At 33.5% G+C, this 14,534-nt stretch overlaps 1 protein-coding gene across 4 annotated transcripts in view; it reads left to right on the plus strand.

The window, feature by feature from the left end:
* LOC136040250 (CAP-Gly domain-containing linker protein 1-like) overlaps positions 1-14,534 on the plus strand; it is a 185,626-nt gene that overhangs the window by 141,972 nt on the left and 29,120 nt on the right. For all 4 annotated transcript variants that reach the window (XM_065724461.1, XM_065724462.1, XM_065724463.1 and 1 more), the window contains 2 exons: positions 754-2,001; positions 8,194-8,460. In XM_065724461.1, coding sequence (XP_065580533.1) covers positions 754-2,001; positions 8,194-8,460 — 1,515 coding nt within the window. The remainder of the gene's footprint in view (positions 1-753; positions 2,002-8,193; positions 8,461-14,534) is intronic.

Genomic DNA, 14,534 nt, shown 5'->3' on the forward strand with positions numbered 1-14,534 from the left:
CGGGACACAAATGACGACGGGGACACAGGGAATATAAATGACGACCCGGACACAGGGACACAACTACAACGGGGACGCTGGGGGGCACAGGGGGATATATAAATGACGACGGCAACAAAGGAAATGGTCGATTAGCAATCACAATCAACAAAGCTCAAGGGCAATCAATAGAATCATGAGGTATAGATCTGAATACGGATTGTTTTCCCATGGACCATTATGCGTTGCATGTTCAAGAGTCGGTAAACCTGACAATCTATTTATATGCACAGACGATGGGACAGCAAAGAATGTTGTATATTCGCAAGTTTTACGTAGTTAAAAACATATATATATATATATATATATATATATATATATATATATATATATATATATATATATATATATATATATATATATATATATATATTTATATATATATATATATCTATATTCATAGGTGGGACATAGGGACACAACTACAATGGCGCGTAACTAATATGGCGCGTAACTAATATGGCGCGTAGCGACTTACGCGCGCGGGGGGGCTTGGGGGGGGGGGGGGCGCGAAGCGCCCCCGCCAACTAGGTGTTGGGGTGGCGCGAAGCGCCACCCCAACAGCTAGTATATATATATATATATATATATATATATATATATATATATATATATATATATATATATATATATATATATATATATATATATATATATATATATATATTTATATATATATATATATATATATGATGAATTATTCTTCCGTTTTAGGCTGTGATTGAAGCAAATCAAAAGAAAATAAACGATTTGGAAAACCAAGTCAAAAGTGACAAGGTGCGAATAGAAGAATATGAAAAACAATCAAAAGAAGAAGGAGAAAAAATAGAAGAGTCGGTTAAACTCAGAGAAAAGATCAAAAATTTAGAAGAAGCATTAAAACTAGAGAAAAATGAACTAAATCGGATACTGGTAGAACATGTAAAAGAAATAGAAGAATTGGAAGAAAAGAATCTAGAAAAAGTGAAAAAAGAGAAGGAATGTCTTCAAATGATTATTGACGAAACTAAGGGTGAGCTAACAAAAGCACTTATTCGCCACGATGAAGAATCGAAAGAAATCGAAGAAGGGAAATTGTGCTTACAAGCAGAAAACGATAAACTAAAAAAGGATATTGAGAAAGTAAATTATGAGTTGGCAAATATCAATTTTAATAAAACTGATGAAAATGATAAAACAGTGAAGGAACTTAATCTAAAGAACGAACTTATAATTAAGCTTAAATCTGAATTGGATGAGCTCAAAAATGTTGTTATAAAGGAAAAATTAGAAGTGGAAAATAAAATTAACAATGCAACGGTAGAAAATGAAAAATTGAAAGAGTTGGTTATCGAAAAAGACTTGGCAATCGATAAATTGTCCTTAGCGAAAATGAAAATTGATACATCCCAAGATGAGAATGACAAATTGGTTGATGATCTCAAAAATCAATTAGAAAAATCTCAAAGTGAGCTAATTAATACTTTGAGTGAGAATCAAAAATTGAAAGAAGTGAGTAATGAAAAAGATTCCGCAATTGATATATTATCTGCTGCAAAAGTAGAAATCGAAAAAACTCTAGAATCAAACAAAAAAATGGTGAATGATCTCAATGATCAATTAGAAACATCTGTGAATGAGATAAAATTGAAATCAAGTGAGAATGAAGAACTGAAGGCTAAACTTGAACTAGAAATCAAAGAAACTACAGAAAAATATGAAAGTCAAATAAGAAACCTAGTCATCAAACTGACCACATTTGAAGAAGAAATAAAAAGTGGGAAGGAGAATTTGATTAAATGCTTGAAAGATAATGAGGATGGAAAAATTCAATTTGAAAGGGAATTGGATTTATTGAGGAAGGAGGCTAAGTCTTTGGATCAGGCGAAATCGCTGCTGGAAGAAGAGAAAAAGAGAAGGGAGGAAGAATTAGTGGAGGTGAAGAATAAACTTGCAAACCGTGATAACGAAAGGATGATGTTAGTAAGTAGATACTATGACAATTTCTTGGTAATATTTGTTCAGAGGCCCCTGATATAGTGGCACATTCCAATATGGATCAGAGATAATATGTTCGGTGGAGTGAAAAGTGATATTCGGGGTTGATTTCTATAAAGGTATCTAAACAAGTACCCTAAAATGGTAAAATTACCATAATACACATGGTACGATTACCATGATATTGTGGTACTAGTAATATATTAAAATATTATTAGTAGGGAGAACTATGCTAATTTTTGTTAAGATAAACAGTTAAGATATGTTGGGGTGCACACACCCTTGGCACAAAAGAATAGTTTGTCGGGGGGTGCCAGAAAAAAAAATTGAAAGGGAAAGAGAAAAGCGAGGAAGAATTGACGGAGGTTAAGAGTAAACTTACAAACCTTGATTACGAAAGGACGATATTATTAAGTAGATACTAGGACAATTTGTTGGCAAAAGTGGTTCAGAGGCCCCTAATTTGGCCGCACATTCCCTTGGGGTTAAGAGATACGATGTTTGGGAGTGTGAAAAAAGATTTATGGGGGAGGGGGGGTAGTCTTATAAAGTTATCTAAGCAAGTACACTAAAATGGTCTCTTATCGTAATAAACACGGTACAATTTCCATGATGCTATGATATTAGCTATGATGCTATAATGATGCTATTATATTAGGATGATGTTAATGGGAAGAAGCTATGTTAATTTTTTAAGATCGACAGGGGCTCCTGACTGTATATACCTTTGGGGTAAAAGAAGAGCGGCATGTACACTTTGGGTAAGAGTTTAGATGTTTGGGGTTGCGAGAACAGATTTCTGGGGGTGATTTTATAAAGACAAACAAGTGCCCTAAAACTGTGATTCAATTGGTACAATAGCCATGAAAAATAAGATATTATGATTATATAATCAAGAAGAAACTGTGGGAATTTTTGGTCAAGGTCGACTGGGGTGTACTTGCCCTTGGGGGTGAAAGTATAACCTAAAGTTTATTTCCAAAAAAAAACTATCACAAGCCCAGGTAGGCCGAATTCAAGATTTTGAGTCAATAAACACAGGAAAAAAAAATATTGTACTGTTAGTCAAGAAAAAGCGGAAATTTTTTAAAATGTCAATGAGACTGTAAAAATGTAAAACAATTGTTAAAAATATTTCGGGTAAAAGAAGATCTGTATACGTCCTATATTATTGACATAAATATTTTTAAATTTATATCATTGATGTTATAGTTATTTTTATGCCTTTGTTCTTGATATTATTTACATGCTGTGTAAATATTTGTTATAATAATTTTAAAAAAACTTTCCGAACAAGAAGTTTTTCAAAGAAAAAGAAAAGGTTTTGTTAAACTTAAGATCAGGAGAAACAAAAATCTATAAGAGTTTGAACTCAAAACGACCAGAAATCACTATTAAAGAATTCAATAAAAAAAACTAGTTTTTTAACTGAAAGTAAGGAGCGACATTAAAACTTAAAACGATCAGAAATTACTCCGTATATGAAATGGGTTGTCCCCTCCTCAATCCCTCGCTCTTTACGCTAAAGTTTTTAATTGTTATAAAAAGTAGAATTGTGGCAGAGTCAAACTTTAGCGTAAAGAGCGAGGGATTGCGGAGGGGACAACCCATTTCATATACGGAGTAATTTCTGTTCGTTTTAAGTTTTAATCTCGCTCCTTACTTTCAGTTAAAAAAAACTAGTTTTTTTTAACTTAATTTCTGAACGTTTTTGAATTAATGCATGCTTGATTTTGGCTCTCCGCACATAAATTATTAAAATGAAATTTGCATATTAATTCTTGTTTTGGCTAAATGGCTTTCTCTTAGTTTTGATCAGACGATTTTGAGAAATAAGGGGTGGGGAAGGCGGCCTAGTTGCCCTCCAATTTTTCGGTTACTTAAAAAGGCAACTAAAACTTTTAATTTTTAATGAACGTTTTTATTAGTAAAAAATATACGTAACTTAAGAATTAACTTACGTAACAAACTTTTATATTCTTATATTTTTATTATGTATATGAGGGGATTTGTCCCCTCGTTAATACCTCGCTCTTTACACTAAATCTTAAGTTTTGTCCCAGTTCTTTAAGAATGACCCCTGAATCAGAAAGGCCGTAGAATAAATAGTTGAAATTACTAAAAATAATTTAGCATAAAGAGCGAGGTATTTATCTCCTCCTAGCATTTAAAAGGTATTTACTAGCAAGGTAAAAGGTATTTACCTTGCTCTTTATGCTAAAGTATTTTTAGAACCCCTCATATGCGTAATAATCTCTGTTCGTTTTAAGTTTTAATGCTACTCCTTACTTTCAATTGAAAAAAAACTCTTTCATGTTTATTTTTTCATTTTTTTTTATAGTAATGCTAGAAAATCCCATGCCCTTTTCATTGAATTTCTCTTCCCCCATGACATATTCCTCCAAGGAAAGATCCTCCCACATAGTCCCTCCCCTCAACCCCACCCCAAACCAAAAAATCCCCCTGAAAACGTCTGTACACTTCCCAATAACCATTACTGTATGTCAACACTGGTCAAAGTTTGTAACTTGCAGCCCCTCCCCCAGGGACTGTGGGGAAGTAAGTCACCCCCAAAGACATAGTTATTATGGTTTTCGACTATGCGGAACAAAATGGCTATCTCAAAATTTTGATCCGTTGACTTTGGGAAAAAATGAGCGTGGGAGGGGGCCTAGGTGCCCTCCAATTTTTTGGTCACTTAAAAAGGGCACTAGAACTTTTCATTTCCGTTAGAATGAACCCTCTTGCGACATTCTAGGACCACTTGGTCGATACGATGACCCCTGAAAAAAAAAACAAATAAACACGCACCCGTGATCTGTCTTCTGGCAAAAAATAAGAAATTCCACATTTTTGTAGATAGAAGCTTGAAATTTTTGCTATAGGGTTCTCTGATACGCTGAATGCGATGGTGTAATTTTCGTTAAGATTCTATGTTTTTTAGGGGGTGTTTCCCCCTATTTCCCAAAATAAGGCAAATTTTCCTAGGCTCGTAACTTTTGATGACAAAGACTAAATTTATGAAACTTATATATTTAAAATCAACATGAAAATCCGATTCTTTTGATGTATCTTTTAGCATCAAAATTCCGTTTTTTAGAGTTTCGTGTACTATTGAGCCGGGTCGCTCCTTAATACAGCTCGTTACCACGAACTGTTTGATAAATGAAACCCAAAACAAACAGAAATTAAACTAACAATCATAGCAAATAAACATACAACAGGTACTAATATAAATGAATAAATAAATCTTCAAACGAGTAAAACTGAAATTGAATATGCAAATCAAGCTTAAAACGAACAAAAATCAACACAAACAAGGGTTGGGCTGCTATCTCCTTCCCTACCGGTGAAAGTATAACGCCTATTGCATCATTGTTTCCCAAGTTTTGTTTTTTTCAGACGTTGAGAGGCCTTCAAGAAACGCAAAAACTGGCGGATTGTGTGATAGATGATTCTGAATATTGTGTATGTGAATAGAATAGACTATTGATTAGGGCCATGTTTTTGCACAAATTTTTAATACTCTAGGAGGAGGGGTCTTCGAAAAAAAAGTGGCGAATCATGCGACAGAATAGTTTATTTTACATGTAGGCTATGTGTAAATAGAATATAATAAAGATTAGGGCCATACTCTTGGACCAGATTTTTTTTTCCAGAGCAAGGGGCTTTCGAAATATTCAAAACTGGCAAATTTTATATGACAAAAGAGTTTAATATTAGGCTAGATATGCGTAAGTAAATAGAATAAAATATAGATTAGGGCTATATTCTTGGCCCAAGTTTTAATGTTTCCAGATAGGATGACCATCAATAAACACAAAAACTGGCGTATTAAATGACATATTCGTTTGAATGTTATGACTCTGGCTGTAAATAGAATAAACTATAGATTTGGGTCGCATTATTGGCCCAATTTTTTTCCTTTTCCAGAAGGGAGGGGCTATCGAAAAACCCAAAAAGTGTCGATTTATGTATCAGATGAGATTGAATATTTTATATGTGCATGAAAATAGAATAAACTTCAGATTAGAACCACGTTTTTGGCCTAAGCTTTTAATTTTCGATGAACAAAGGCCTTCGAAATATCGGAAGACTGGTTAACTATCTGACAGATGAATGCTATGCATATGAAAATAATCTAACCTAACTGTAGATCAGCGGTGTAATTTCGGTGGGGAGAGTTAGATCGAATTTTCTCAAATTAAGTGAAAATGACTGACAAATTAAACGTTCTCTCCTCCCCTGCCCCATAGCAAATTATGCCCCTGCTTTAGATTAGTAAGTTTAAAGAATTTCAGAGAATGCAACATCGAATTCTGTTTAAAATTCATTCTAAAAATTCAAATATATAAATGACGTAGGTAATTATGTTTCAATTTAAAAGTGTGTATAAAAAGATTTATCCCTTTTCGAAATTTTATTTAAGAATTCTAACAGTAATACGTCTGTTTGCATTATCACAATCGCTCAAAGAAGACACTAGATACAGGAATTTCCTTTCAAATAGGCCCTTAAACATCTCTCTATGATGTTTATGATGACATCATATGACATAGACATCATATGATTCTATGATGTTATGATGTTTTAGTGCCCCACTAGCAACAAAGAAGAAAAAAAGAAGATAAATCACTGTTTTGTGAAAAAAAGATTTTTCTTTTTTGCAGTGGTGGTTCTGGCCTCCATTGTGCCTGGGGCAAAATTTTGATTAGCCCCTCTCCTTCTTCCAAAAGCTTTCAGCCTACATTTTAACTAATTTTCATTTATTAACAGAATTTGTATTTATTAACCAAATTTGGTTGCAAAATGTAGCAAAAAAGATTAAAATTGATTAAGTTCGGTCTACTTACTTTTATTTTCAACGAATGATAATGTAGATATGGGAAAAATGTAAATTTTGGATTTAATTTGTTTATACATACTGCCAACTACGCCTTCTACTTTACTTTAATAACAATAAAATTTCAAAACTTATAAAATATTAAAGCCGTTAGATTATTTATTTGAAATTTTGCGCCCCTAAAATTTTTGCGCCCAAGACAAATGTTCCTTCTAAAACTGCCTCTCCTTGCTCTTTAAAAGGATGGATTCTAATTTCTCTATATGAATATCTGATCATGGTCATTCCACTGGCCCAGTTTTCATTATGATCCAACACCAATTTCGTGGGCTGGCAGGTTATTTCCCCCAATTCCCGTAAATTTATTTCCCGATAAACATTTATTAAAAACATCAACCGAAATAACAGGTACAATTCCTGCACCAGCTTCCAACGGTGATTCTTCCTCATTTTTTAGTTTTTGTTTCAAAACGTATTTTAAATTAAGATTTATTTTAAATTTTCGGTTACGATGGATTCGCTCAGTACCAGGTTGTATCAGACGCTGCAAAATATTCTGATAAAAATGTCAGGACATTAAGGTGAAATGTTGATTACGAAAGGTATCTAGTTATCACTGAGAAACAAGTATCTTAAGTGGTCATCAGTAAAACGGCCATGGCTAAGAGCTATAAAGGAAAAAGGTACAGAAAACGGCTTTGGACTTTACACTCCCTACCGGTGATGCTGATTTCCGTTTCGTCGCCCTTCAGTCAGGAAGTGCAATGGTAGGTTTGGGGGCCAGCCATCCTCTGCTTTCGTACACGCTCCCTGTTTGCCTCCCCCAAATTTCTCTGGTTTCCCATTTAGAGCTGGACCGACCCTGGATGAGCCCACTTAGGCACACCAATGATCCTTGTTCGAAACTAAATGACAACAGTGACACCAGAACTTCGAAAAACCAGTGACACCAGGACTCGAACTTTAGTCCTCACGAGCAAAGGATTTCAAGTATTGCATGCTAACCACTTCTCCTGGATGGCCGAAAACGACTTATGATATTTTGAAAACGCGTTCTAGGTTCAAGACGGTAGTTGTAAGTTGACCACGTTAGTAAAAAAGCTATGCTGAAGCCAGAAATTGTCCAGAAATAAATTTAAAGATGTACTAAACCACTGAGAATCGGTGAGTTTGATCGACAGAAATGTCGTGTCTCGAATATTTTTCTGAAATCTAAGGGGAGGGGGCAAAAATTCTTAGAGGGGGTAACTGCTTCCTTCTCTCATTCTTTTATGTTTTTCTTACCCAATACTGAGTAAAGTTATATTATTATTGTCAACATTTTCCATTTTTAGGAGCAGAAAGTTTCTAGTTTAGAAGTTGCAAACTCGACTCTAACGAAGGAAATCGAAAATTTAATACAAAGCTGTGGATCTTTTAAAGAAGAAAAAGAAGTACTCAATAGTAGACTCGAAGAACTAGAAAACCTAAGAATAGATTTAGCCAGGAAGAATCAAGCGAGTGAAGAACTGGGAGCAAGGTTGAAAGAAGAGCTGGAAGAACTGCGAAAAATTTACAAGGACGAAAAGCAAAAACTTGAAGAAGAAATAGAAGACTTCAAGGTTTTTGTTTTGTTCTTTTTTTCTTCTGCGTGTAATGGAAATTGGCCAAAAGTGTCAAAAACAATCCATACCATATTTAATTAGATTATTCATTTGCTCATTAGGTTATTCTCAGAGTCAAACAATATAATCCAAGATTACTGTTACTGCAAATAACAGTTACTCAAAATATTAACAATTATTTAAAAATTAAGTTACTTAAAATGTTGCCTCTATTATTTGTTTGCAACAATCCATACCATACCATACAATCCATTATTTGGATTGTTGAAAACAATCCATACCATATTTAATTAGATTATTCATTTTCTCATTAGGTTATTCTCAGAGTAAAACAGTATGATCTGAGATTGCTGTTATTGCAAATAACAATTACATAAAATATTAACAATTACTTAAAATATTAACAATTACATATAATATTAACAGTTATTTAAAATATTGCCTCTGTTACTTGTTTGCAAAGTTTTATTACTGTTACTATTCCTGTTACTACTGTTACTGTTACTATTCCTGTAAGCTATACTGATGTTACTGTTACTGTCAACAAAATGATGTTACTGTCAAACAAAATTTGTTTGATTCTAGTGGAAATTTAGTCCCAAAGATAACTAAGAATCGAGAATCATCTAGTAAAATAACTATCATAGTTACGGCTAATACCGCAACTTATTTGTGTCACCTTTTACAACATGCTAAGCACTATTATACTAAGCACTAAACACTAATAACTATAAGCACTAAGCATAGTATAAGCACTATCATACTAAGTATGATTTATGACACTAGTAAGAAAAGTAATGAATAGGTCAGCGAAACAGTTAGTTGTGCAGTGCTCTGGTACAAGTTTATTCTTTTGGGGTATGTTTTGGTTGATCGCTCCGGCGAGGGGTAGTAGGGAGCGTTTTTTATCACTCAAAAGCACGGAGTGTCCATAATTACATATCAGATGGTATCTGCGTTCTTTAAGGGTCGGGTTCGTAGAGCTACGCGGGCAGATTCGTAAGTGACATACTTAGTTCCTAGAATGATTTTAAGGCTCTTTTTTGCACTGTTTCAGTTTCGTCGCTGAGGTAGTGGCGCTAGTGGTCCTCAAACTGGGTATGCGTATTCAAGCAAAGGGCGTACATAACAGGTGCACGCGAGTATTAACTGCTTTATAAGAAACACGAATTGACGTAGTGAGGTCAAGGATCGGACAGCGCAGTTGCTCTTTCTTACAAGGTTCGTAACGTGTAGGCTAAATGAAAAATCGTTACTGAAGGTCACACAAGGACGACTACAGTCGAAGTGGTAGGGTATCAGGGTCGGGGCAAGCAACTTCTCTTTCTAGGGCAAGCAACTTCTTTTTTCAAGGCAAGCAATATCTTTTCTCGGAGGATTGAAGCGAGTAAAAACAAAAACGAATAAGAGTTCCAAATAGGGATACATCCTTTATTAGACAGTGAAAACGTATATAAAAGTTCTGGATATTTTAAAGAAATTTTAAATCTTCATCAGCAGCAGAGACGCTAAAGTATTATAATTAACACAAAGTATGTTTATACAGAAAAATAAATATAATAATTTCCCGGTCACAGAAAGTTACCGGTCCTTTGGCTTAGACGGTTGATTAACTGGGTTCATTCAAAGTCTTCAGTTCCCTAATACTGCTTAAATTTATGTTGAATTCCTAATGAAGTTGGCACAATCTCCTTCTTCTTCCATTTGCAAACGAGATGTTACTGAATTTATAGCTATAAATTTGCTTGGTACCCTCCAATTTCCTAAAAATTTGGTCGATTTCAGGGGGAAAGAGTACTGAAGAAAAATATGGCACCAAACATGCAGGCATAACATTTTTGCTGTGATCCACTACATATTGAGAGAGCACGAAGACAGGGGATAAGTTTGTGGATGACTCATCACTCGTGATTACTTATCTACTTGAGTGTAATACTCCTATAGCCCAGTTTTCTAGTGACATTTTCGCCCAACTTAATCCTCAGAGTAACGAGTCCAATCTTATCATTAACGCTACCAAGTCAATTTTTTTTTGCTGTCCCCCTAAAAGAGGACTTTACCCCCCTCCCCCTGAAGTTCCATTTCTTATCGTGTCAAGTGAAGATACTCGGTGTTATTTTCTCCAGATACTGTTTTTTCGCCGCACATGTTGTCAGTTTAATTACGACAGTGTAGTTTCCTTCAAACACCTTCCAAAATACGTCGCTTTGGTTCCGATGTCAAAAGTCTCCTCCGTGCATATCTTCGTTATGTGCGACCAGTCTTGGAGTATGTCTGCCTCGTGTGGGGCCCTTCAGTACTACACACTCCTTACCTGATGTAAGACCTAGAGTCAGTGTAAAAAGAGCAGTTAGGATTATTCTGGGTTTTATAGATAATCTTTACCAAGAAGCACTTATTCCAGTAAACTTTCAGTGCCTAGAACAAAGATTGTGTGATCTCATCTTGAGGTTTAAAAAAGTATTGCTTTTTGACTCAGCCCATCGAGACATCTTACCCGCAGACTGACAGGTTCTGCCTGACAGCAGAACCAGACAGAAGTCCAAACTGATTCCTATACGTGCACGGACAAACCAATGTTATAATTCATTTGTGCCTTTTTTTACGTCTATGTTTAACAGATCATAATTTTTGGTTTTATTGTTTTTGCAACTACAAATTAGCCAAGAACTACGAAAGCTGTTTAATAAACCTCACACACTCTCTCTCTCTCTCTCTCTTTCTCTCTCTCTCTCTCTCTCTCTCTCTCTCTCTCTCTCTCTCTCTCCTCTCTCTCTCTCTCTCTCTCTCTCTCTCTCTCTCTCTCTCCTCTCCTCTCTCTCTCTCTCTCTCTCCTCTCTCTCTCTCTCTCTCTCTCTTTCTCTCTCTTTATATATATATATATATATATACATATATATATATATACATATATATATATATATATATATATATATATATATATATATATATATATATATATATAAAAGGTGAAGAAGGTAAAGGATACGGCATTAAACTTTACAGTCCGTACCGGCGGTGCTGATCTCCGTTTCTTGGCCCTTCAGCCAGGAAGTGCAATGGGGGGTTGGGGGCCAGCCATCCTGTGCTTTCGTACACCCTTCCTGATTACCTTCCCCAGATTTCTCCAGGTACCCATTTAGAGCTGGGTCGACTCTGGCTAAGCTTACAGAGTCTCGCCACTGTCTCCCGTCCCAAACTGAAGAATTGGGTACACTGGGATTCGAACCCGCGCCCTCTCAGACAAGGGATCCCGAATCCAGCGCACCAACCCACTCGGCCAAGACGGCTCTATATATATATATATATATATATATATATATATATATATATATATATATATATATATATATATATATATATATATATATAAATAAGTTGTCTGTGTGTGGATCTGTGGATCTGTGGATCAGGTGACGTCACCTGAAAAAACTGGATCAGGTGACGTCAAAACTGAAAAAACTAAAAAAAGGCAAAAACTACAAAAAAAAACTAAAAACTAATAAAAAAAATAAAAAGCTAAAAAACTAAAAAAAGGCAAAAACTACAAAAAAACTAAAAACTAATAAAAAAGCTAAAAAACTAAAAAAACTAAAAAAAGGCAAAAACTACAAAAAAAACTAAAAACTAATAAAAAAAATAAAAAAGCTAAAAAACTAAAAAAACTAAAAAAAGGTAAAAAACTAAAAAAACTAAAAACTAAAAAAAGGAAAAAACTGAAAAATAAGCTAAAATAAAGGTAAAAACCAATAAAAAACTAAAAAAAAACTGAAAAAAACTAAAAAAAGGCAAAACTACAAAAAAAACTAAAACTAATAAAAAAAGTAAAAAAGCTAAAAAACTAAAAAAACTAAAAAAAGGTAAAAAACTAAAAAAAAATAAAAAAAAAAAAAAACTAAAAAAACTACAAAAAAAACTAAAAACTAATAAAAAAGCTAAAAAACTAAAAAAACTAAAAAAAAGGCAAAAACTACAAAAAAAACTAAAAACTAATAAAAAAAATAAAAAAGCTAAAAAACTAAAAAAAAGGTAAAAAACTAAAAAAACTAAAAACCAAAAAAACTAAAAAAAAAGGAAAAAACTGAAAAATAAGCTAAAATAAAGGTAAAAACCAATAAAAAACTAAAAAAAAAACTGAAAAAACTAAAAAAAGGCAAAAACTACAAAAAAAAAAACTAAAAACTAAAAACTAATAAAAAAAAGTAAAAAAGCTAAAAAACTAAAAAAAACTAAAAAAACTAAAAAAAGGTAAAAAACTAAAAAAAAATAAAAAATAAAAAAAAACTAAAAAAAAAGGAAAAAACTGAAAAATAAGCTAAAATAAAGGTAAAAACCAATAAAAAACTAAAAAGAAAAAAAAGGAAAAAACTAAAAAAAATTTTCATCTAAAAAACTAAAAAAAACTAAAAAAGGTAAAAACTAAAGAACTAAAAAAGAAAAAAATAAATGACGACACTCAAAGAGAAAGCGACCAGGACAAAAGGAATGTTCGATTAGCAATCAACAAAGCACCGGGACACAGGGAGTATAAATGACGACCAGGACATAAGTAAAAAAAAAAAACTAACAAAACTAAAAAGAAGGTAAAAACTACAAAAAAAAACTAAAAAGAAAAAAAAACTAAAAACTAATAAAAAAACTAAAAAATCTAAAAATCTAAATAAACTAAAAAAGAAAAAAAAAGGAAAAAAATAAAGGAGAAAAACAAAACTAAAAAACGAATGTATATACAGACCGGGACACCGGGATACAAATGACGACCGGGACACAGGGAATATAAATGACGACCGGGACACAGGGACACAACTACAACGGGGACACCGGGGGAAACAGGGGGATATAAATGACGACCGGGACACCGGGACAGGGAATGGTCGATTAGCAATCACCATCAACAAAGCTCAAGGGCAATCATTAGAATCATGAGGTATAGATCTGAATATGTTTTTAACTACGTAAAACTTGCGAATATACAACATTCTTTGCTGTCCCATTGTCTGTGCATATAAATAGATTGTCAGGTTTACCGACTCTTGAACATGCAACATATAATGGTCAATGGGAAAACAATCCGTATTCAGATCTATACCTCATGATTCTAATGATTGCCCTTGAGCTTTGTTGATGGTGATTGCTAATCGACCATTCCCTGAGTCGCCATCGTCATTTATATATCCCCCTGTGCACCCCGGCGTCCCCTTTGTAGTTATGTCCCTGTGTCCCGGTCGCCATTTATATTCCCTGTGTCCCGGTCGTCATTTGTGTCCCGGTGTCCCAGTCTCTGATTTCTCTTTGAGTGTCCCGGGCGTCATTTATATTCCTTGTGTCCCGGTGCCCCGGTCGTCATTTATATCCCCCTGTGCCCCCCGGCGTCCCCGTTGTAGTTGTTTCATTTATATTCCCTGTGTCCCGGTCGTTATCCCGGTATACATTCGTTTTTGAATTGGTATATGATGAAATAAATTTTTAATTTTTTCCCTTTTTTTCCTTTTAGTTTTTTTTATTGGTTTTGACCTTTTTTTAGGTTTTTAGTTTTTTTCTTTTTTCTTTTTAGTTTTTTTTTGAAGTTTTTATCTTTTTAGTTTTTTTATTTTTATTTATATTTTTTTAGTTTTCTTTTTCTCCTTTATTTTTCAGTTTTTTTCCTTTTTTTTAGTTTTTTTTCTTTTTAGTTCTTTTAGTTTTTACCTTTTTAGTTTTTTTTAGTTTTTTAGATGAAAATTTTTTAGTTTTATTCCTTTTTTTCTTTTCTGTTTTTTATTGGTTTTTACCTTTTTTTAGCTTTTTTAGTTTTTTTTCGTTTTTTCTTTTTACTTTTTTTTTTAGTTTTTATCTTTTTAATTTTTTTTATTTTTATTCTTAATTTTTTTTTATTAGTTTTTAGTTTTTTTTTTGTAGTTTTGCCTTTTTTAGTTTTTTCAGTTTTTTTTTAGTTTTTAGATTTTTACCTTTTTTAGCCTAACCAGGATTTGAACCTGGGACCTTCATTCTCCGTTCTGACACCCTCTCTCACCGAGTGACTACTCCAGCATGTTCATTTTGGTGTTTTAAATGGTATATTATTAACCAAA

This window comes from Artemia franciscana, chromosome 20, assembly GCF_032884065.1.
Source record: "Artemia franciscana chromosome 20, ASM3288406v1, whole genome shotgun sequence".
Classification (NCBI taxonomy): Eukaryota; Metazoa; Arthropoda; class Branchiopoda; order Anostraca; family Artemiidae; genus Artemia; species Artemia franciscana.